At 47.2% G+C, this 24,598-nt stretch overlaps 1 protein-coding gene across 2 annotated transcripts in view; it reads left to right on the top strand.

Moving 5' to 3' along the window:
* NUDT3 (nudix hydrolase homolog 3) overlaps positions 1-24,598 on the top strand; it is a 167,634-nt gene that overhangs the window by 16,726 nt on the left and 126,310 nt on the right. For both annotated transcript variants that reach the window (XM_086810333.1, XM_086810332.1), the window contains exons 2-5: positions 2,702-2,881; positions 10,772-10,849; positions 11,210-11,306; positions 12,368-12,501. In XM_086810333.1, the coding sequence (XP_086666459.1) occupies positions 2,702-2,881; positions 10,772-10,849; positions 11,210-11,306; positions 12,368-12,501 (489 nt within the window). The remainder of the gene's footprint in view (positions 1-2,701; positions 2,882-10,771; positions 10,850-11,209; positions 11,307-12,367; positions 12,502-24,598) is intronic.

Raw genomic sequence — 24,598 nt, 5'->3', positions numbered from 1 at the left:
TCTTCGACAAGGATCCATAATGTGTTTCATGTATCTAACCTTAAGAGGTTTATGGGATCTTTGCCTCGAGAGATGGAAGAGCTTCCACCCATGAATGAAGAAGGTGAGATCATTTATGAGCCGGAGAGGGTTATTGGCAAGAGGACAAGAGAGTTGAGGAATCGGAATATTGATGAATACCTTGTCAAATGGAAGCAATTACCCATGGATGAGGCTACTTGGCAATCATTGGAGTATGTCCAACAACATGGCTTACTTGTGGATGACTTTCCGTGACCAAGTGGTATGGTTTACTTGAGCAAATTGGGTAATATGAGGAGAAGTATACATGCTGTAATTTCTGGACAGCTTTGGGAAGGTCTACTATTGGGTCTATTTTTCTACTCCAACAAGCTTCATGGCGTATCCTAATGAAAGATTATGATGTGGGCTACATATGGCTGAGTTTACATATCATTTTCAGCCCAATATATGGAGTCTAAATGAAGGATTTTCAAGGGTCTTCATCGACTAGAAGGGCTGTCATAACAGTCCCACTCATACACTTTGGGCTTGAAGCTTTGTGGACTTGTATACATCCGGATTTTCATTGTATATGTGCTTTGGATGTACTTGAGAACTCTTAACCACTTCCCATTGATTACATTAGAGTCTCATACTTTGAGATTGTACATGTTATTGATTTTGAGGACAAAATCTTTGGGAAGGGATGGTTTGTAATAAAGTAGGAACTTTATTCAATAGGGTTAATAATGGGACAAGTCCATGTATAAAAGAGGGGACTTGGACCATGGTTGTAACTTTTGATGATCATTTTTAGAAATGGAAACTTATGTTTCTTGGAGCTCATGGCTTCTCTCTTGGCTTGTGGAAGGCTATTTCCATTCTCTTGGTGAGAGACTAAACACACTTAGGCATCATGTTTACATGGTGATTACTCATATTTTTCATGCATTACATCCCTTCATTCCAGTATTGGATTTATGCAAGTAGTTTGTGGATTGGACTCTTGCTCGTACCCATTATTGTGTTGATTAAGTGGGTTTACTAGCGTAATAAAGCCTGTTCAATCTTGCTAGTTTCTACAAGTGGTAATTAGAGCTTCTTAGCTTCTTTAGGTCAACAAGCTGCTTTGAGTACAAACCAGGAAGCAAAATTGGGCCGGTCCCCCCTTTCCTGGATTGTTTTCATGAAAAAAGGAAATTAGTATCCAAAGCTTTATGCATATCTGGGGGATTCGCTACATGCCATACCGGATTTCCAAGATTCCTCCCACCAAGAAAAAGTTCCTTCTATTGGTTTAAAGCAAGCGTCCACCCATTGGGGACTACAATCCTCTGTAGAGGTAAAAAGCTCAAAGAAAAGGAGTTGTTCTCTTCATGGTTGTCTGCTCTTGGAGGGAGACTACATCCTGGGAGCAGGGGGAGAGGCCACATTGGGGGATGTAATGCCAAGTGATATCAACCTTTTGTACATGCCACAACGTGATCAGCTCTAGGGCAGAATGGGCAAGCAAGAAGCAGCACTGGGCAATTTCTAGACAGTATTCGCAGGTTGAATGGCTGCAAGACAAGGCGGCTGCAGGTGTATGGAGCAACAAGTGGCAGGTCAAAGGCCAAAAATGGGTTCTGAGAGCATAGTCACAGGGAATGGGCATTTTTAGACTCGGGAATGTTGGGGATGGCAGCATCTTCCCGTTCCCATTCCCGTCCCATGTCACTCTATATAGTCACAGGGAATGACCACTCTCAGTCTTTTCCGTCCTCGTTCCCCGTCCCCATTTTGCGTTCCATGTGACTATGGCTGAGAGAGAGCGAAGAATGAAGCTGAATATGTGTTGGTGCGACTTCAAAAACGGGCAAGGTAAAGAACTATGTGCTATTGAATTGTACCACGTTTGAAAGGTGTGGAGGCTACTTCTCAACACATGGGCATTTAGGTAGGCAGCCTTGGAGGGACACTTGGAGGGGTGCCCAAACACTTAAAGATATTCCTCCCTGGGGAGACTTGATACCACCTTGGAGATTATTGCCAGCATCATTGCATGGCAGATATGGAAGGCTAGATGTACTCAGGTGATTGAGGGCACCCAGATTTATGACACTTAGTGCATTTTTACCATTTGGGGAGATATTATTCGTACCCTAATGGCCACTTGGGCCCGTATACAGGGACCGTCTAGTTTAGCACAAGCAAAGCATGTCTTCTTCATGAAGGAATGGGATCATGTTATTTTCTTCTCTTCGGCTCCCTACAGACTCTCTTGGCATCATTGTGCCCTAACTGTACCTTACACTCTGTGATGAGGATTTCCGGCTTTTAGCCATGATTGTGTATTGACTCTTTCATACTTAATAGAAGTCTCTTTTTATAAAAAAGAAGAAGAAGAAGTATTTCGACATAGATTTACGAAGCTAATACATGGACTCATTGGGCTATTGAAAAATAGAGATCTCTTGAATGCTTGGTCTTGGATTTGTGCCTGAAGGTGGTTTCGCGCTTGGCAGATGCTCACTTTATGTGTGAAATGGAGGTTTCTTTTGCAGTAGCTAGTAGCTGACATGCTTGTTGTGGTTTAGAAATAGTGCAGGCCTTCGTCACAGTATATGTTTAATTTAAAGGTTTGCATTATGTTGGCTGTTTGCCTCCCAGTGGTAATTTATGTGATACAGGCTGCTAATGGTTTTTGTGCGTTGTGCAGGTGGCAAGTGCATAGAGATGGTGATTATCATAGAGCAGTACATGTGTGGATTTATGCAGAGAGCAGTGGGCAGCTGCTCTTACAGAAGCGTGCTGAGGTGAAAGATTCATGGCCAGGGCTTTGGGACATATCTAGTGCCGGACACATTTCTGCTGGGGATACATCCCTTACATCAGCAAGGTACCCTCTATTCAAGTGTGAGGCCTCCGTTAGAGTATTACATTGGCTGCATGAGGCATGAAAAGATTTCTTGCCTTCTTTCATGCCTTGAACTTGTACTTTTTAAGGGTGGTGACTCTTGCTGAATAAAATCATATATTTCATGTCACATATCCCCCTCTAATGAACTTGGTGGTGGAAAAAGTTAGAAGTCTTAGCTCCATAAAAAGGGCATGGTTCCGACTGATTAGCTATTGGAAGTTTACAGCCTTTAGTTGCACTACACTCAGAGTTATTGAAAACATTTTGCAGTGCCATTATGTTTTGGTCTTGCAAATCTTGTATCATTTTACCCCGCTTTGAGGGAGCCTTTTCAATCCTTTATGATAGGTGTAGAACGTAGTGTTGTAGCACTACACGGATTCCTGCATATTTTGGATGGTACCTTTGTGACTTAGAGCATCGGCAACGGGGTTATTCTTGCTAGGAATGTATTCAATCATATCTCCAAACTGCTGGAAGATCTGACTCCATCTGGCTTGTCTGTCACTCCATTGGGCACTAGGCATGGTTTGCAGCCATTTCAGTGCCTAATGATCTATCTTAACTCCCATTAAGAAAAGGTTTCCAATGTTTAAAAGCTGTCATCACCCCTAATAACTCTTTGTCACACACAGAGTAACTCTTTTGTGCATCATTTAATTTTCGGCTATAGTAAGCCACTGGGTGTCCTTTCTGCTGGAGGACAGTTTCTATGGCTAAATTGCTGGCATCGGTAATCACCTTGAAAGCTTCATCCCATGAAGCCAACTTGAGAACCGGAGGCAACTTTCTTCATTGCATGGAATGCCTTGAGTGCTTGGCCCATAAAATAGACACTTTTTGTTGACGCGTTTTCACGCCCTTGAGCAAATCTGTGAGAGGTGCTGCAAGGTCGGAAAATTTGTCCATGTGGGAACTGTATGCTTGACAGAGACCAACAAAAGAGTGAATCTGTTGAGCATTTTTGGGAATATCCCATTCGAGAATTGCTCTTATCTTTTCAGGGTCGATGCTAATCTTGTTTGCACTGATGACATATCCCAGATTGTGAATTTCTTTGATTCCAAATTTGCTCTTTTTTGCATTGATGTAGAGCTCATTGTCTCACAATAGTTGCAAGATCTTTTCAATATCCTGCTCATGCTGCTCTATAGTAGTAGAAAAGATGAGTATATCATCTGAAAATATGAACACACACTTTCCTATGAGCTCCACAAAAACCCGAGACATCATCTATCTTCAAAAAGAACTTTCCCAATGCCCACGATATACTCAATCCTGGGCATTGGGAATGTGTTTTTCATTGTTAGCTTATTGAGTGCCCTATAGTCCAAGCATAAACGTGTGGACTCATCTTTCTTTTGCACAAATAAGATAGGTGCAGCAAAGGGCAAGGATGAGGGCCGGATAAATCTAGCTCGGAGTAATTGGGAAAGTTGCTACTCCAGTTTTCCATCCAATGCCTCAGAAAGGCGATAGGGGAACTTATTGGGTCTCGGAGATTAACTCAATGTGATGAACCTCAAGTCGACTAGGTGGGAGTTGCGACGGGAGGTCATCCTTTAGCATAATATCTTGAAACTGTGCGAGGAGACCATCAAGCTTTTGCATCAAAGGGGTTGTTGGTTACTAGGAGACTGTTGGCTAACGGACATAAATCAAAGCACACGTGGCTCCTTTTTTGATGGTTCTTAGGGCGTGCATATGTGAGATGTTACATGCGGAAGCTCTGGGAGTCTTCTTTCAGCCCTAAACACCATCCTGGAACAACCTAATGCAAAACGCAAGCAAGAGACATGGAGAGAAGAGAGAGAAATGAAATGATATATTAATGTCTTCAAAAGGCCAAAATGACCTATAAGACCAAAAAGGTTACAACAATTGGTGGATCTGATACAATGTCTGTGTAAGAAAAGCTAAAACAACTAAACAACTAACTGAAACAACAACTAACTGAAACAACAACAACTAAACAACTAACTGAAACTGAAACAACAACTATGAGGAAAAGTAAGGTACTAGGAGCTCCTAATGGATAACATTTGGTAAGGAAAACTCCAGCAACAAAGGTAAGCATCTTATACATCACTATCCAAAGATGTCTCTCATTGGTCGATGGTGGATATCCTCAATGTCCTCCATGGTGAGTACTCTGACTGGACGTCTCCCATGCCATGCTAGTATGGTCCTGATCCTTTGTTGTAGTCTCCGCTGGTGTCGAGATGGGCATCTCATCTTGGGGCACTTGGACCGCCCCAGCTCTATAGCCCGATCAATCAGTGTACCTCTAGTGCGGCTATACTCTGGGGCTAGCTGCAATGCCTGCTGGCCTGACTGCTCAATCTCTGGTCGAAAGAAGTCTGTAATCTGCCTCTATAGGCGTCTCTCCCTCTCTGATCCCCTCCCTCTCAAGAGACCCTCTCTATGTCTACGCAGCTCCAGCAAGTATAATCCGAGGCATCTCTGATCTTGGTATCTCATGACTCTGGAAAGTGGTCCGAAACCCCCTCTGAACAGGCAGTGAAAACGGCCTCGTATCTCATAATATACTGGACAGTGACATATGTAATGTAACTCTGTCTCTGGCTCCATCTGGCACAACTGACAAATCCTGGCCTCAGCTTGTACTCCTCTGAATCTGCCAGTCTCAATCTCTAGCTGGTGTGAGGATCTGCGCATCTGACCAATAGCACACCGTACCCCATGAGAAAGATGAGTATCCATGTAGCTGGGTCTAATCACAAACCCATCCTCCGTGAGCTGGAGAAGATGATCTCTATAGAAAGCCATCTTCGTACCAAGCTCGTGTGTCGGCTGTATCCACAGAGAGAGAGAGAGAGAGAGCTGAGTATTTAATATATTCATATGGTACAAAAAGGATGTACAATCTTGTAGCCATAGGCTGTCTTGAAAAGGTGTACTTCACCTAATCTAACCCTAATCTAGTTACCCAATCCCAAGGAGGGATTGAATACCTAACAAAGAGCAAGTGTACCCTATTATGGAGTTGGATTGCCTTCATGGACTGGCCGACGACCTGCTGTCGGCCAACACATCAATAATGTAGTCGATAAGAGGAAACTCCATCAAAACCTGGTCAACAGTCTCTTGTTCTTTTCCACAAGGTTCTCTTGTCCCAAACCTAGCAGCGCAAGCTCCAAATCTGTTTTCTAGTTTGGTTCTTTATCTGTTGCCCTTTAGGGATTAGTCGTGGGATTAGCCTGCACATGACATCCCCCTCTGCTAAACTTGATGACGGGATTCCAACTTCTATTCTTGGATTGTCATCATCCCATTGTCCATTCCTGTGCCCTTCTTGGCAACTTTTTCACTAAAAATCCTGCCTGGTCTCCAAATCCACTCCAACTCTGATGAAGATCTATGCACCTGTTCCATCTTGTCCCCTTTCTCTTCATGCCCTGTCCTTGAACACTTTCTTTGGTCTTCTTTTCCTGAGTATTGAGTTGGGCACTTTCACTCCACCGCTTGGAACCGTTGCCTGAAAGCCTTTCCTGGTGTGCCCCAAGTGGCACACTACTCACAAGACTGCCATTCCCCTTGGGCCTTGTGGAACACCACCAACCAACCTTCTGGGAACTTCTTCCATGTCTTGTGTTCCTTTCCTTGGACTGCGGACCTTCTTGAAACTGAATCAGTGTTTAGTCTGATGTTCTAATACGCGAAAGCTATGGGAGTCTTCTTTCAACCCTAAATACCATCCTGGAACAACTTGATGCAAAACGCAAGCAAGAGAGATACCCAATCCCAAGGAGGGATTGAATACCTAACAAAGAGCAAGTGTGCCCCTTTTATAGGGCTGGATTGCCTTCATGGATTGGCTGATTTGTTGTCGGCCAGCTCCAAGACAAATATTCACATAAATACTGTAGCCGACAAGCCGACAGAGGAAACTCCGTCAAAACCTAGCCGATAGCCTCTTGTCCTTTTACACAAGGTTCTTTTGTCCTAAACCTTACAAGCTCCAAATCTGTTTTCTAGTCTGGTTCTTTATTTGTTCCCCTTAAGGGATTAGTCGTGGGATTAGACTGCACGTCTTGCACATGACATGAGATGAGTGGAATACCGGGAATGCTCCAATCCCCGTGAATCAAGATAGGCTCAGGAACACCATCAACAATTGTGAAAGTGTGCTCAATTAGAAATGGGTGCAAAATCCCTAAAGCACTTAATGCCGAGAATCATACCACACCCCAAAGGAGGTGAGACAATGAAGTCTCGCTGAAATGTGGCCTTTTGAACCTTGAATTCTAATTGTTAAGCCTTATGGGAAATGTGAGTGTGAAGATCGGGTGTGAACTCATCTACATCGAGATGATGGGGTACAAGTGTGCAACTTATCTTTTTAGCCAATTGAGGAGAAATGGCATCATTAGAGCTGCCCACATCGAAGAGGACAATGAATTGTTGTCCCTTCGCTTTGTCATAAACACGAATGAGGGCTTTCTTTTGCCCCCCCAACCTCACCCTCCTACTTATCATCAAATACCACCGTGGGTTTTGAGTTTAAGGCAGGTAAGAGTTGGACAGTGTTAGTGGCTGATATTGGAGGTGTGGATGCAGCTGTAGTGGTGGCTACTGTGGAGGTAGAGATCTTGGAGGCTTGTGAAGCCTGCCACTTGGTACAATCTTTCTTATCACGATGAGGCAGAAGAAACATCTGATCTCCCCCTTATACTTTTAGGCTTGAATTCCTCATCTTTCTTGTCTCTTGAGGTGCTATGGGAATCTTTCTTTGAAATTTCTTGTCTCCTGAGGTGCTATGGGCTTCACATACTTCAAATCCACTGTACCAACACTTTCTCCTTGACAAAGTGATAGTGGACCTCTATATTCTTGGTCTGTGCATGAAAAAATGGATTATTGGCCAATTGTATGCTGCGCATGTTGTCACAATGTATGACAACCTTGCCCTCAGTAAGCTCACCCAAATCAGCCAGGAGTTTCTTTAACCATACTCCTTCACATGCAGCTATGGCTGCTCCTCTGTACTCAGCCTCTGTACAGGATAAAGAAACAGTGGGTTGCTTCTTGCTACTCCAACTCACCACTACACTCCCAAATGTAAAGGCATAACCGCTAGTAGATCTCCTATCATAAGAGCTACTTGCCCAATCTGCATCTATGTAGCCATATACATCTAAGCCTTTACCATTTGGAGAGGTAGAAATCTTTTTTTGAGGAAGGACACAAATGTGTCTTGTATATACTGAGGAGCCTCTATTGGGTCTACATGTAGACTCTACCGATGTTGCCACTAGGTAACCGCTTTGTTGGAGAGGTGAGGTGCTGCCAAGTGGACTCGATCTTGAGGATGTGAAAGCTTAGCTAAAGAAAAATATGCTACAAATTGACAAGTAAATTGCGTAACTGCAGCATGATCACACTTACCATCATACTTACTAAAATTTGGTTGAGCTTGTATGATGGTGGTGGTTGGGGCGGTGGAGAAACTTGGACCTTGTTGCCCCAGGGTAGGGAGAAGTGACATCATGTTTGCCTGCATAACGGCTATCAACTGCTGGTTCTAGAGTTGCATAGCGTCGCGATCAAGCCTTTCTCGAGTTCCTTGGTCTGCGCGTCTATGGTCATCTTTAGCCCTGCATTTGGTGTCCTTGACTCTTCGTTCATCCTCACGTCGAGCTTCTTTGGCCCTTTGTTCTTCAGCCTTTTGGCGTTTCTTTTTGCCTTTGTTGCTTCATGATGAGGAACAATCTTTTCAGTTTTGAGAGCTCTTTTGGCTTTTCAATTGCTTCCTTAGCTTTTTCAGCCTCCTCTTTAGCTTTTTTTTCTTTGGTTGTTTCTTCTTCTTTAGCCTCAATCTGTTGCATGAGCAATCTCTTTTGTTCCAAGATTGCTTTGACGAAGTCTTCATTGAACTTTCTTTGGTCTTCTTTTCCTGAGGATTGAGTCTAGCACTCTCCCTCCACCCCTCGGAGGATTATCCTCCCTTGGAACTGTTGCCTGAAAGCCTTTCCTGGTATACTCCAAGTGGCACTTGACTCATAGGACTACTACTCCCCTTGGATCTTGTGGAACACCACCAACCAACTTCCTGGGAACTTCTTCCATGTCTTGTGTTACTCTCCTTGGACTGTGCACCTTCATCTGGGACACCATCAGTGTTTAGCCTTGCTGAACTTGATATTGAAATAATGCTGCTTGGTCCCCACACCTCCAAAAGATCAAGTCACGAGCGATGGTTTCATCCATGCACGATGCAGTAAGGAAGGGTCGGTGGGACATCAGGCAGTGAGGGTGGGTTAGACATTGAGCAGTGAGGGTGGGTTGGACATGGGCAGCAGCAACATCTCAGAATCAGCCTCCTGAAGCTTTGATACCAACGTCACATGCGAAAGCTCTGGGAGTCTTCTTTGAGCCCTAAACACCATCCTAGAACAACCTGATGCAAAACGCAACAGAGTTTTGCTTGGATCTTTTCCTTTTATATGGAAGAGCACTTTATATGGACACCGTGCAGTTGAGGACAAATGTAATTAGGGGAGAATGTGACACACCTACGAGTATCCAGGGTAGAGCCAGACATCAGATAGCAGTTGAGTCGTACAGCGCAAGTGACATGTGGCATTGCCATTTGGCAATGGTGATGTGGCATTGATGACGTGGCAATCAGGTACAACTGGCCGACAGTTACTACTGGCCAACTAGGAGCATTGGTGCATATATACACGTGGGTAGCCCGTAATATTCATCTGCTTTCCTTAGCATTGTACTTCGTAGAGCATTTCTCTGTAGGCGAAGTGCTAGCTAGGAGCGAACAGCAAGTCAGGGCTATGATTTGACGTCTTCATTCTTAGCCACATCTTGTACTTGATTTTCAGTTGTATTACTTCTTTCTTATACGTAATACAAATTAGTAGTTTAGGACTCTTGTGTGTGCTGTGTATGTGTGATTCCGCTGCACTCTTCTTTCCATCTTTGGAAAACCCTAGCTCATAGGCGGAAGTGTTATGTACAAATATCAACCTAGAGCTTTGTGGGCTAGTAGTTTGCAAAATGTCAAGGTGCAAACAACTTTGGATTTCCTGCAAGAGCAACAAGAAATGTTGTAGTTTGCTAAGGAAAGCCTTTGCACAGCTCAGTATAGAGCTAATGTTTATGCAGATGAGAATTTCTTACCTAGAAAGTTCGAGTTTGGTCAAGCGGTTTATCTAAGATTTTCAAAGGATTGAGATGTTATGGAAACCAGAAGAGTTAATAAGTTATCTCCTTGGTTTAGCGGGCCTTATAAAATTACCAAGGTAATTAATGAGGATGATTGAAGGGTTATCTTGTTTTTCATGTCAGTAGACTAAAAGAGGTGTTGGGGACTGGAGAGAATCTTGTCTTGTTTTTGATGATGAACTTGTTAGTTAGACCACAATTTTTTGCAGCTCTGCCTTGGCATTGCAGCTTCTGTTCCAATTCTACATTTTGCTGATCTTTCAGCTCAATGCATTGATTGCTAAGCTTGGTGCTCAGGATTTCAAGAGGTGCTTGTGTTGCCTCAAAGTGAACTTTTTTCTACTAGTTTCCTAGTGGTCACAAAGACAACAAAAAACCATAAGGGTCCAATCCAAGATGTTTTAGGGCTTTCAAAAGCAAAAGTACACCTCAAGAGCTTATCATGGTTATAAAAGTGGCCATATCTAGATCTCTCAAATGGATAGTTGAGCCAAGGTTTTGCTTGGATAGAAGTGCATAACGGTTGTAGACATGTGAGCTGCATCTATTCTAAGTAGATATGCTATTTTCTGTGACTCCACACGTGTCTGCCTCCAAAGAGCCTATGTTTTGATTTCTTTACTGTTTGGTAAATTCAAGCTTGGATAATAGCTTCTATCTTTGCAGGAGAGAGCTGGAGGAAGAACTTGGAGTTACTCTTCCTTTTGAAGCATTTGAATTGCTCTTTGTTTACCTACAGGAATGGTGAGGCTTCTACTTCAGTTTTGTCAAACAACTATGCTCTAAACAGCTAGTTTAGGATTCTCATCTGACGTTTCGTCGTAACATGCACATGCAAGGCCTGAGACTTGCACACACACACATCCACAGATGCTCACATGCATTATGGTGAACAATATAAAACCTAAGAGTGAGGTGGTTTATCTTGCCTGGTTCTCTTGTAGCTACACTCCATATCTTGATTATGGCTTAGATTTGGTGATTTATAAATGAAAAAATATAATGCACTAGGTATAGTGCAATATTATGTTCAATATGGAATTATTTTAAGTAGTATTGCTTGCTAGAATCAATTGATTAACAGTTCTTTTCTGGTCGTGGCAGTGTTATTAATGATGGGACTTTTATCAATAATGAGTACAACGATGTGTACCTGGTAACAACTCTAGAGCCGATTCCACTTGATGGATTCGCCCTTCAGGTAAAACTCTTTTCGTCATGAATGCCCCTTTAGTGAAGATTCAAGGTATGTATATGCTTATCTGTCAAAGCTATTTCATCTATGTTGGTTAATGTACTGCCTTACGGGTAGAGGCTTTTATTCCCATGGTCCCAGTTCCTTTCAGGAGTCTTTAGTTGTCCAAAGTTCTTTCTTTGATTTCTTTGGAATCATCAAAGAAGTGTGATGGGTGGGATAAAGCTATGCCATGAATCAGAAGGCCTAAATGCATAATTTTTTATAAAAAATGTGCTTTAAAGGCTATATGTAAAGGTGTAAATACATTGTACGCTGCTTCTAGGCAAGCATGGTATATTCAGGAGATATCTTAGCGTTCTCATCATGGCTAAAGAAGCTGCCAAAGCGGTCCTCTACAAAGGCATGTCTGGTTGGAGAGAGAGCCGACTTCCTAGCTTCCACCAACCTCAGCTCCTGCTCCCTCTTTTCCATCACTCTGTGGTGGTCTGAGAAAGAGGAGCAGATGTTCACTAGTTTGATGTCTTTGATATGTGATCATTTCACTATCTCCCATGTCACCATAAATGTTGTTGTCTGATTTAACTAAACATGAAAGCTCATAGAACGCATAAAGAGCTTCTCTTCATGCACATCCCAGCCATGACCTAACAGCAGCACAGCATTGATGTTCCTTTTGATCACCTCGTTCCAGAGGTGTTAACTTTCTTTACACATGCCAAATCCCCCCCCCTTGACTAGGGGCTCCCATGCGCCCCCCCTGATGGTGCATCTAATGTACCTCATTTAAGCACTTCGGCCTATGCTTTGGCTTCTAGTCTCCACATTGGGCTCTGACCAGTTTGTAAATTATGGACTTTAAATTTAATTTATTGGTGAAATCCTTTAGTTAGTTTGTTACTTTCTGTTTTTTCACAACTTGTGTAAATTCACAGTGCTTGAAGTTGACCTTTTGTTTCACTTAAGCAGGCTTGTGTTGGGCTTTTGTTTCACTTACGCAGGCTCGTGAACAATTCTGCTCTGCTGTTTCCTGTACTGAAATGGGAGTAGTGTTACTGGATTGACAGGAATCAGAGGTTTCAATGGTGAAATACATTGGATGGAAGGAGTATGAAGACCTTCTGAAAAAAGGTGATCCGGATTATGTTCCTTATGAAGTTGATGGAGCATATAGCAAACTTTTTTCAGTAATACGAGAAAGGTGCACCAGTTTGCAACTTAACACCAAACTTGACAATAATGCTTTATAAATTGTACATATTCATAGTTCATCATTGTGATGAGAAGAGTTTTCAGGCTTGTATATGGGTTTGTCTACAGTTGTTTTGAAGTTATGCTCGTACCTTCAATTTCTGACAAGTAGCATTTAAGCCACCCTTGCTCTAGGCTATCAATGAGGGAAGGAGCGTTATTTGAGAAAGAGAGGAGAGAAGCTCACTGGGCTTGCATTAGCTGTCACAATGTAATGATACAAAAGTTTGTTATACAAACATACACCTTAGTCTTATGAGCTGCCTTACTAAAAAATGGGCAGGGATTGGGCTAGTGAAAGAGTCTGAATGGGGTCCACAGGAATTTTATCCTTTTGGGGGTCTCCCACTGAAAATCAGCAGCAAACCATTTGATCCTGCAGCAATTGTAGAAGTATTTGGGAACTTCATCTCAGCCAATATGGAGAAGAAAGAACTCCGTTCTTGGACTGGTATTGCTTGAAGAGCATGATAGTTGTTTTGTTTGAGAGTTCAGCCAAGCTTTTGCATTGTTATTTTTTCTCAAGATAGTAATGCAAATACTTCACAAAAAATACGGGGGGGGGGGGGGGGGGGGGGGGGGGGGGGGGGGGGTGTGGAGGGCATCCTTGCTGTAGGGACCCAATACTGGGGTCGTTGTGTGTGCATGAGCCTCTTCAAGGTACATACATGGTTGTTGTCTAAATGACCCAGAGCAACAAAGCCTTATCAAAAGATAACTGCCTCGGTGTGCTAGGCAAGCGTATCATGGGTGCTCAACTCCTTGTCAGAGTGGATTGGGCTGCACTGAGAGTGATGTCCTGCAATAAAGCCCTATCACCATACACAACCATGGATTATCTTGCCTAGAGGTGGATGGCATTTTGTTTGACACTAACTTTGGAGCTTTCTAGTGTAAGATTCCATGTCTCCATTTGCGTCTCTGGGTCTTCAGAAAGAGTACCATGACCTTTTACCTGCAGGCATGTTGGAGAGGTGTGGAATCACCATGGACCGCTGTGTTGATTTGGCGTGCCCAAGCATCCCCTGACACCAATGGATTGTTCCCAACTTGGAGTTGCTTCCCCAACAGTTTTTAATCCCTAGATAGAAGTTACCAGCTTTATTTAACAGGTGATGTTAGGTGATGCAGACAAAGCTTAACTTGCCAATAGCTGGTACACTTGGTAGAGCAGCGCTTCCAAAGGTGGAGGCAATCACAGTGCCTCCCACTGAGGACTCAGGACCATCCCTCCAGAACCCCCTTCTCCTTCTTCGTCACCCCATCATCTTGACAGTAGGCTGAGTTTGGGAAGCGAATTACCAGGATGGAGACAGATAGGGGAATGGGAAAGGATTGGTACTGCGGGCAGATGACATTAGTGAGGACACTGGTGCCAGTGTCCCTCAGCTCCTCCAGGTCATCAGTGGACCCTGGTATAGCAGCAAATCAGGTCAGCAGGATTTGATGACTCGGGTAGATAGTGTTCCTTCAGTCCTTTTCCACACAAATGGCAGGCGCCACCTATTCTCTTGATGACTCACATGTAAAAGCTCCCTACTGGTCCCCGTAACCCCCTCCCCCCCTTTCCATTCTTTGCTCCCCTTTTTCCCCTCTTTTTACGTATCTTTAGCCCCACACTAGATGTGTGTTGGATGATGCTGAAAGGTTGCTAGTCTCAACCCTACTATGCCTCACGTTCATGCTATTTGATATGGAGCATAGGGATAAGTTCCTTTGCAATCCACTAGTCAGCTTGATGGGGAGGACTTTGGCTTTCACTAGGGTGCAACCACCGCCATCATGCTTTCTGGACATCAGTTTGAGCACACCCTTATTGTGGTCGTGTGCCTAGTTGATTAATTTGTTTGACATTTTTTTCATCCAATTCCTGGACCAGCTGATTTTTTTTTTTCAGAAAGAGACTTCTATTAAGTATGAAAAAGACATACAACAATCACAGCTATAAGCCAGAAAAGAATAGAATCACCCCAATATGTAAGGTGATTTCAACCACTGAGGAGCATCATGATGCCATGAAAGACCTGTGGGACTAGAGGAAAAGAAAATGCCATGGTTCCACTCCCACATAAATATAACGCACTTTGCTTGCGCAGAACAAGAGGACCCCTGAACAAGAGAACAAGAGCACTAGTCAGCTTGATGGGGAGGACTTTGGCTTTCACTAGGGTGCAACCACCGCCATCATGCTTTCTGGACATCAGTTTGAGCACACCCTTATTGTGGTCGTGTGCCTAGTTGATTAATTTGTTTGACATTTTTTTCATCCAATTCCTGGACCAGCTGATTTTTTTTTTTTTCAGAAAGAGACTTCTATTAAGTATGAAAAAGACATACAACAATCACAGCTATAAGCCAGAAAAGAATAGAATCACCCCAATATGTAAGGTGATTTCAACCACTGAGGAGCATCATGATGCCATGAAAGACCTGTGGGACTAGAGGAAAAGAAAATGCCATGGTTCCACTCCCACATAAATATAACGCACTTTGCTTGCGCAGAACAAGAGGACCCCTGAATATGAGCCCAAGTAGCCATAAGAGTATGGATGATATCACCCCATATAGTACTATGCACTGAGACCCAAAAATCTGGACACCCTCAATAGCCTTCGTGCATCTAGCTCTCCAGATCTGCCATGCTGTAATACTGGCAACAATCTCCCAACTGGTGTCAATCTTCTGTCTGGGGGGTGTATAATCAGAGTGAGGGACATCCTGCAATAAACCATGCTGGGCAATACCTCTACGAATGAAAATAGCAAGAGTCTGTACCACAGCTGAATTTTTTACTGCCTTCACTCTGTATAATCCTGTTTGACCCTGCAAAACTTACCAACCTCAGCTTTCTCTCTTGTCGTAGCATGATTTTTGTATTCTCCTGGTCCTTTGTGACTAACAAGATCGGGAGCTCTTATTTGTGAGTTCACATCTAGTTTGACTGGTATTCCACTTGTGATGGGCAGCACCTTTGTACATGGTGCGTACGGCCATTTCTTTTTCTTCTTCTAGATGGACCTGCATGGAGGAAAACTTTACCAAGTACTATCCGTTGCAGTAGGAGATTACTGTCATTATTCACCTCCAAATTCATGGCAAAGGTCCTAGAAGCTAGCAGTTAACCGAGCCGAGTCAAAAATATTTTGTGCGCTTTGTCTCTTTGTCATAGTAGAAAGATGGTCATTTGTCACATGCATGCCTGTGCCATGGCTAAACCTTTGCATGAACAGTCTTAATCCTTGGTTAATATTCATTTAAGTCAGTATTTAAGTCATCAGTAGAAGCATAAGTACCATCAGATCAGTAGCATCAGCATCACCTTCATCATCATCATCATCAAAAGTAGCACCATCATTAGCATCATCACCAGCATTAGGTTGATATCTTGTTGGTAGCTTTGTCAGGTACCCAGCCAGCAGTTGGTAGGGGACCCAGGCAGTGTTGGCCAGGCATCTGTGTGAACATAGTAGCCAGGAGTTTCATAAAAAAGGTTTTTGAAACGCGTTTCGAAACGTTTCGAAACGTTTCATTGCCCGACCCAAAAGTATGAAACGAGAGGGGTACCTGGGGGGGGGGGGGGGGGGGGGGGGGGGGGGGGGGGGGGGGAGACCCAACAATAGGGACCCTCAACAAGTTTCATATCAGTTTATAAGACTGCAAACAAACAACATGTCACCTTGATCTTATAGACTTAAAAATGTGTAAATAAAAGCAAGACATTGCAATTTGAAATTTGATTTACGAATCACGATATCATATCAATATTTGACATCATGATTCATGACATGCCAACCTTGGCCCCTGGATACCGAGAAAGCTAGAGGAGAGAGAGAGAGAGAGAGAGAGGGAGAGAGAGAGTCTTGAGAGAGAGAGAGAGAGAGAGAGAGAGAGAGGTAAAACCTGCTAGTTGCAAGGCTGAAGCAAACACGCACGCACGCTCCGGCAAAAATCCCCAATTTTGACATTAAAAAAAAATAAGCATAAAAAACTCGTTTCAAATTTAATGAAACGTTTCGAAACGTTTCGTACTTCAGTGGGGATGCGAAACGCGTTTCATTGCTACTATGCTGTGTGAAGGGTAGTAGGTGTGGGCAAGGCAGTAAGCAATTTTTTTTTTCCGAGAAAAGATCCTTTCATTAGTTATATAAAAACGCCCGTAGGGCTACAAAAGATCTCTCCTGCTCCTAAGAGAGAGAAGAGCAGTGAATACATCATGGCAGCCCGGGAGACTCTCCCTAGGTGCTGCAAAATACAAGCATCAGTATAAAGAACTGAGCGGCTAAATCATACAATAGGGGGGGGAAGAGCCAAACAGGTGGCCTGTAGTGCCAACGGGGGGATCCCGTGTGTAGGGTGTAGAATGGGCCACAGCGCCAAGTGGTGTGAAAGGCCTGGCGCCGTAAGATCGTCTCATCCGAGTCTCCCCGGATGCGGTCGTACTGTCCTCGCAGGGTGTGGATCAACTCCTGCCAAATCCCCCGAACAGTCTCTGCTGGTGGCTCTAATCTCCCCTCAAAGGCCGTAAAGCACCGGGCCCTCCAGGTGAACCAGATGGTGAGGCTGCTGAGGAGCTCCCATCGTAAATCCCTCTCCTGTGTCCAGCTGGCGGACGAGAAATCCGGTGCCGGAACCAGGCGAGGCTGGCCCCTAATAAATCTGATGGCCTGACTGCCCTGCTCCATCTCATAGCCCATAGCAGGCCCTGACGAAGTCGACCAAGCAGCGGCACCCCACGTAAACATACCCTCTGGAGAGAGGGGGGCCAGAATACGCAGCATCCGCAGCCAAATCTGCTGTGCCTGAGGGCAGTCCCAAAGGCAATGTCTCTGAGTCTCCATAGGGTGGCCGCATCGGACGCAGGCCGCCGGAAGACCGCTGTAAACAAGCCAAGTGCCAACTGCTGAGCCCCTGTGGGCGACCAGCCACTGAAAAGTCGAGATCCTGCGGGCCTGCCGACTAGCCCAGAGCCGAGCCCAGAAATCCTCCAGGAACTCTTGTGAGAGTCCCTGCAATCGCCAATGCCCCGCTGCCGCTGGAGAAACCGTCCTCCTCGCCGTCAAAATATGCCGTCCCAGCCGAACAGTGTACTGGAAAAAGGTGATCTCTGTGGCCTCAAGGGATGCATAAGGATCATGCCACTCGTACTCCCCGGGGTCCCACTGTAGCCGGGCCAAGGGGCGCGCTGCATATGCCCATATGCGCCAATCCGGGAGCACATCAGCAGGGTCGGGGTCAATATGCCACTTCCGAGGAGCGGCAGCCACTACCCGAATCCTCTGAAAGGTGCACTCTGCAACCAAAGGCGACTCCACCTCCACTCTCTGGAGTCTGCCCTCATCCTGAATCTCATAGTAGAGGCATCTGCCATCCTCAGTGCTAGCTCTGACAGCAATCAGGATCTCCAACTGTGTAAAGGCTCCCATCCACCGTGGGGCCACTGGCTCGAGAGGTGTGAACCACTCCTCTGTAAGTGCCTCCTGAATATCATCCCTCATAATCAACCCCCCTCTGAAGTGACTCAGCCTCTCCACCTGGATCTCCTCTGGTAGACTGCAGAAAGCCTGCCAGTCTCCAAAACTACGAGCTGGGCCTGCCGCTAAAGGTCCCCAGGCTAGACGAGGCCGAGAACCCAGCATATGACCCTGCTCCGTACGAACCGCTGGGCTCCAGATGAGCGGCTGCCTGGCCCGCTCCTCAACACAAGAAGGAGGCCGCTGAGAGAGCCCTGGTCTCAGCAGCTCCCAAGCTCTCAGGATACTCGAAGCAAATCTGTCCTCCCATCCTCTACTGAGGCCTGTCCTCCTCATCTCTATGAAGATCCAGCGAATCTCTGGTGCCCAAGTACCCCTTGCAGGGGGCGCCCGAGCCTGCAGTCGCTGCAAGAGGAGCTCTTTCCAAGGCTCAGCGCCTGGAAGCAACCCCCGAACAATAAGCTTCCCCAATAAGGCTCTACTCTGATCGACTGGATCTATAATGCCCAAACCGCCCTGAGCCAGCGGAAGTGTAATAACTGCCCATGCAACCTTTGCCCGAGCTGGCTGACCGTCCCGCCCAGACCACAGAAAGTTCCTCATCAGCCTCTGTACCTGGCTGATGCAAGAGCTCGAGAAAATCCAGCAAGACGTAATGTACCACATGGTCGCTAACAGCACCTGATTTGCCACCACCACCCTCCTAGCCAAGGATAGTCGAGCTGTACTCCAATACAATAGCTTCTTCCGAATGCTCAGAAGAAGCGGGGCAATCTGCTGCTCAGGTGACAAATCGAGGCCAATCTGGCATCCCAAATACCGCACTGCTGTGCCTGGAGGAATCCATCTAAAACCGGGGTCCGGGCTCCATGCCGGAGTGGGAGCACTACTGATCCAAAAGGCCACTGTCTTGCGCCAATTGATCAATGCTCCCGAAGCTGCACTAAAAACCTGGAGCGACTGCTCAGCTCGAATAAGATTGGCCTCTTGGCCATGCAAAAATAAGCCCGTGTCGTCTGCAAACTCAGCATTAAGCAAATCCTCCCCCCAGACTGGGAGCTGAAGTCCTCTCAAACCAACCTCCTCTGCCGTCAAATACATACTCATAGCCTCCGCAAAGAAGAGAAAAAGGAAAGGGGCGAGAGGACACCCCTGACGGACTGATCTGGTCAGCTCAAAACTCGGCCCCCGTCCTCCTGCAATCAGCACCTGGCTGCGAGCTGTGGAATACAGAGCTGCCACCCCTCTGATCCATCCTGGCTCAAAGCCCAGGCGAAGCATAGTGCCCTCTAAGAATCCCCAATCAACTCTATCGTATGCCTTCTCAAAATCGAGAAGCATCACGACCAAGTCCTCGCCAAGAAACCTAGCTCGGGCCGTCGCCTCCCAGAAAGTAAAGATGTTGTCAAGGATACTGCGCTCCTTGACAAATCCTGTCTGAGTAGCATGAATCAACTCCCCCAGGAAGGGCTGGATCCTCAAACTCAAGGCCTTTGCTAAGACCTTGTAGACAGTATTGAGGATCGTAATAGGCCTCCAATGCCGAATGTCATCTGATACTCCCTCCCCCTTGGGGATAAGATAGATCAAGCCCTCTGAAAAGCTCTGCGGCATCACCCCAGTGTCCAAAACATGCTGAAAGCCCCTGCGGAGGCCTGGCCCCAAAAGGTCCCAATAGCGCATAAAAAAGGCCGGCGTCAGTCCGTCCTCCCCTGGGCAACTATGTCGCGGCAGGACCCTCAAGGCCTCGGCAAGCTCAATCTCTGACAGAGGCGCACCTAGAACTGTACGCATATGGTCTGTGACCCTCCTCTGCACATGGGCCCACACAGTCTGTCTGCAAACATCTCGATCCTCAGTGGCTGGCTCCGCTGAAAGCAGGTCACTATAAAAAGCAGTGGCAATGGCTCTGATCTCCCCGAGCTCAGTAGCTACCGATCCATCCGGTCTACCAAGCTGGCGGACTCCTGCTCGCGCATGACGGGGTCCAGTGATCTCAAAAAACTCCCCAGTCACTCTATCACCAAGCTGCGTCCACTGAGAGGCCTGACGACGATAGTAAAACTCATGTCTCTGCTCCTCTACCTCTCTAACCTCCTGGCGTGCCTGGCTCAGCTGGGACGCCACCCACTCACATGCAGGCTGCTGCTCCTGAAGGCGCTGAAGCGAAGCAAGGCTGCGTCTCAGCCGTTGCTCCCGCTCGCGAATCTCTCCCAGTCGTGTCAAAGCTGCAGCGTGTAGAAAAGAGCTAAGATCAATGAGTCCCTGGGCACACTGGCCCGCTGCATCCTGGTCAGAGCACTGACTATCATGCCAGATCCTCTCAATGTCCTCAGCGAGACTAGTACCCTCTCTGGGATCCTCAACTGCAAGCTGGGCTCCCGTGTCCCCTCCTCCAATGTCAATATAACTGGCGCATGATCTGAAAATGAGGTGCCAGCGAGAATGCCGACGGAGCCCCCTCGCTCCCCTAACCAATCGCCCACATAAAAGCGATCAATCCGTGATAGATTAGTCCCTCCCTGCCGGCGATCCGACCGAGAGAAACTAAGACTGCCCTGAGACCGGGAGAAAGCCCCATGCTGCCATGCATCAGTGATCCTCAGTGACATGCAAAACCGGTCCCAAGCTGCAAGCTCCGTGCCGTGCACTGTAACATGACTGCCTCCCACCCTATCTGCCGGGTCCTCAAGCATGTTGAAGTCTCCCCCAACACACCAATGTGCGGCCTCTGGCAATGCATCTGTAACCTGAGTCCAGAACTCTGCTCTGGCACTAGCATGATTGGGCGCATAGATGTTGAGCACACCCAATAGCTCATCATGCATCCTCAGAATGACATACTGTGCTCTACCAGGCACAATGATCCCTCGATCCACAATGGCCTGCCGCCATACATCTGCAATAACCATGCATACTCCTCCTTGTCCACCCAAAGGACCAAACCCTGCAGACCAAAAAGTGTCCCATCTACCAGGCATCACCGAACCATATCTCCGGATCCTGCTCTCACCCTGCAAGAATCCCGGATCAGGCGCCAGTGGCTGTGGCCCATGGCGACTGCCTCCTGCTCTGACAGAGAAACCTCGTGTATACTCACATATCCAGGGTCGCGTGCCAAGTCTGCCACTATGCGCACGACCAAATGCCGAATCCCTGAGGTATCCACACTCCCGGGATCCAAGAAAAAATGAGCCAACTCCCAAAGTCGGCCTATCACATCTGTCACCTCCAGATCGCTCATGTGGTGAGAAAAGTCAACTGCTTGAGTCTTCAAAGTGCTGAGAGCGAGCTCTAGAGTCCACTCCCGATCACAAGGTCCACATAGAGGGAACGAGAAGGCCACCGCTGAGTCTAGTGCCTCCTCTCCGCGGGCCGGAGGTATCACTACATGAACTCGAATGGGTGCTGGCTCATGGGGGCCCTCTGCTCCAAAAAGCCGTGTAAAGGTATAATCAAAGGCCTCCGAGCGCTGTCTAATGCCAAGGCGACTCAGCCGACTGCGGATAGATGAAATCCGTGAGGCCCTAATCGGCATAGGTCTCCTCTGTGATGCTCGAGCAAGGTCAGTGCTCAGCGCTCTCCGGACTGCAGGTGAGCGCCAGGGAACTTCCAGGGTCTCCCGGGAAGGTGAGGCGGGCGGAGGGGGAGGAGGGGGAGGCGAGGGAGGTGGAGAGGGAGCCGCTGCCAAAACCGGAGCGGGGGCGGGAGGAGGCGAAGGTGGAAGCGAGGCGGTGGGAGGGGACGGGGGTGGGGGGGGTGAAGGAGGGGGAGCTGGCATCTCCTGGTCCTCGGTCGCTGCAGGGGTCTCCTCCTGAAGGGGAGCAAAGCTGTTCCTCACGGGAACCCAGTGAGGCTGAGACTGTGGCTGCTGCTGCAGCGGTCTCTGGGCGTGCTGCTGTGGCTGTCTCCCTCGGCGGCGCCCCTGTCCAGGCTGCCACTCCGAGGTCTCTGTGGCCTGAGCAGGTGTCCCTGAGGCAGCCTGCCGAGCCGAATCTGTGGGCGGGCCATCAGTAGCCTGCTGCTGTGGTGAGGGTCGAGGTCTCCTGCGAGGGCAGGCCTTGGCCAGATGACCGACCTGCCTGCAAATGAAGCACTGGTTCGGGAGACCCGAGAACTCCACTCTCTGATCTATCCACCCCCCCCCTATCCTAGGTAGCTGAATGACCTTAGGAAGGGAGGAGATGTCAGACACCAACACTCTGACCGAAGGTAGCCCAGCTGCTCTGGCCACCACTGAAGCTGCTGAGGGGCCCGTCTCTAGTACTGAGCCCACCAATGCTCCGAGCCTGGAGAGGAGCGGAAGATACTCCCGGCGGAGACCAGGGAAACAAACTGTAATATGGAAGAGGCGCTCTCCCTGCTCCGCCGCTGCTGGGTCAAATCCATGCTGCCAAGGTCTGAAGAAAGCCCGAGCACCCCTGATGTCCAGAGGACTCATGGCAAGGACCTTGGCAACGCTCTGGGCGGCCTCGAACTCGATCTGATAATGGCCCCGGCCCAGGAGCTGTACATCCAGGATCTTGCCCACATCTGCAAGAAGGCGAGCCTGAAGAAGATCCCTGATCTCCCCTCTGCTGGGGCGAGTGCCGACTATACGGCAGATGGTGGAATGAGCCTGGAGGCGTTCCACCTCTGCGGTGAGGCTCGCTTCCTCTTCCGGCGAAAGAGAAAGCCTGATGGGGATGTCCTCGGGGGCGGGCGAGGGGGCTGCGGATGAGTCCCTCTGAGGCGAGGCGGGAGGAGTCTCCATCAGAGTCTGAAGCTCAGGCGAAGGCGAGGCGAAAGCGGAAAACCTGCAAGAAAAGGGCTGCACACAAAGAGGCGGAAGACCGGATGAAAATGAAGAAAAACAAAACCCCCTGGGGGTGAAAAACAGCACGAAAGAGGAGGGAGGGGGCGAAAACGAAGGAGAAGCCCTGAGGGGGGGGCGGCAACAACGCGAAAGGGAGGGGAGGCGGGGCGCTGCTGAAGGGAGGCGGGCGCGAATAGGCGGAGAGGTGGGGGGCGAACGGGCGACAAAGGGAGGGGGGGCGAACAGGCGAAGAGGGGGGGGGGGCGAATAGACGAAGAGGCGGCTAGGAGGGGGGGACGAAATGGCGAGGAGGGGGCAGGCGCAGCAGCGAGGCAGGAGGGGGCGCAACGGCGAGAAGAAGGGGGCGAAGGCAGGTGGGGGGTGGAGGGGCAAACAGGCGGAGAGGTGGGGGGCGAACAGGCGACAGAGGGAGGGGGGGCGAACAGGCGGGCGCGCAGTGCAGGGTGGAGGCGGGAGCTTCAGCGAGCTACGAAAAATCTAGCTTTTTTTGGAGTGTCTAAGGCAGTAAGCAATTTAATCATGTTTAATCAACATCTTGTTCTTAATCAGGCTTAGGTTTGCAAATCAGTGCAGCAAGGCTTCTGCGCATGCAACATTGGTATCAGAGCATTCAGGCTCGGCCATTAAGCATAGTCCCAAGGAAGGTGCACAGTTCCAGCAGAAGAATGCCGCAGGGTAGCAGATGGAGTGGTCAACAATAGGCGAAGCTAGAGGAAGCATTCCTTGAGGGTATGTACGTAGAACCAATACATCATTAAGCTCTTAGATTAGTTTCAAAGGCCTAGCCAGGCATTATCAGTTCCCACTGTGTTAACGGTAAGGGAAAAGCAGGCATGGGGACAATAGTGGAGTAGATGCTGAGTTCTTCAGCAAGACTTGGAAGTGGAGATCAAGAGTGACGCGTTCAGACAAAATATTAGTTAAAGTCATAGTCAGTTAACGTAGAAGGTCAAAGTCAGTAGTCCAGGGAGGAAGGATGACAGAGTGTCCACCTTGTCATCAAGTTTAGCAGAAGGGAATGTCACGTGTATGCCCGTGAAATGGCTAAATCTTTGCATGAACAATCTTAATTCTTGGTTAATCATGAGTAAAGTTAGTATTTAAGTCATCAATAGAAGCATAAGTACCATCAGATCAGTAACATTAGCATCATCTTCAACATCATCATCATCAACATCAATAGCATCATCACTAGCATTAAGGAGGGTTGGGACCTTGTCGCCAGCCTTCTCAGGCACCCAACCAGCAGTCGCCAGCTTTCTAGGGGATCGAGGCAATGTCGGCTAGGCATCTGTGTGAAGGGTAGCAGGTGTGGGCAAGGCAGTAAGCAAAGTGCAGCATATCATGAATATTTGTCCCACAAACAGGCCGACAACAGTATGTAACTTGCCAACCAACTTCCCAACATATATATATAAGCATGAAGTTGATAGTTATATAGTCTTGTGGGTTGACTACCATGAGTATATAACATGCACGTTCCTAAAAGGTGAATTTGGGCATGTTCGTGGATTCATCTAGGTATATATATGTATATGAAGCTATTCATTCATTCATTCATCTAGCATCTAAGTCGGTCGATATCATGTAAAAGGAGCCAAAGGTCACACCTATGGGGCTGACCAAGGCTCAACCATTTACAAGCATAAAGTCACCTTTTTGTACCATATAAATAAAGAAAACCCCGACACCAATCTCTCTCTTCTTCTCTCTCCTCTATCTTAATCATGTTTAATCAACATCTTGTTCTTAATCAAGCT

This window comes from Cibotium barometz, chromosome 16 (assembly GCF_041138505.1).
Source record: "Cibotium barometz isolate CiBa-2024 chromosome 16, ASM4113850v1, whole genome shotgun sequence".
NCBI lineage: Eukaryota > Viridiplantae > Streptophyta > Polypodiopsida > Cyatheales > Cibotiaceae > Cibotium > Cibotium barometz.
The sequence above is the reverse complement of the archived record's forward strand: the minus strand, read 5'-3'. Positions and strand labels throughout refer to the sequence as shown.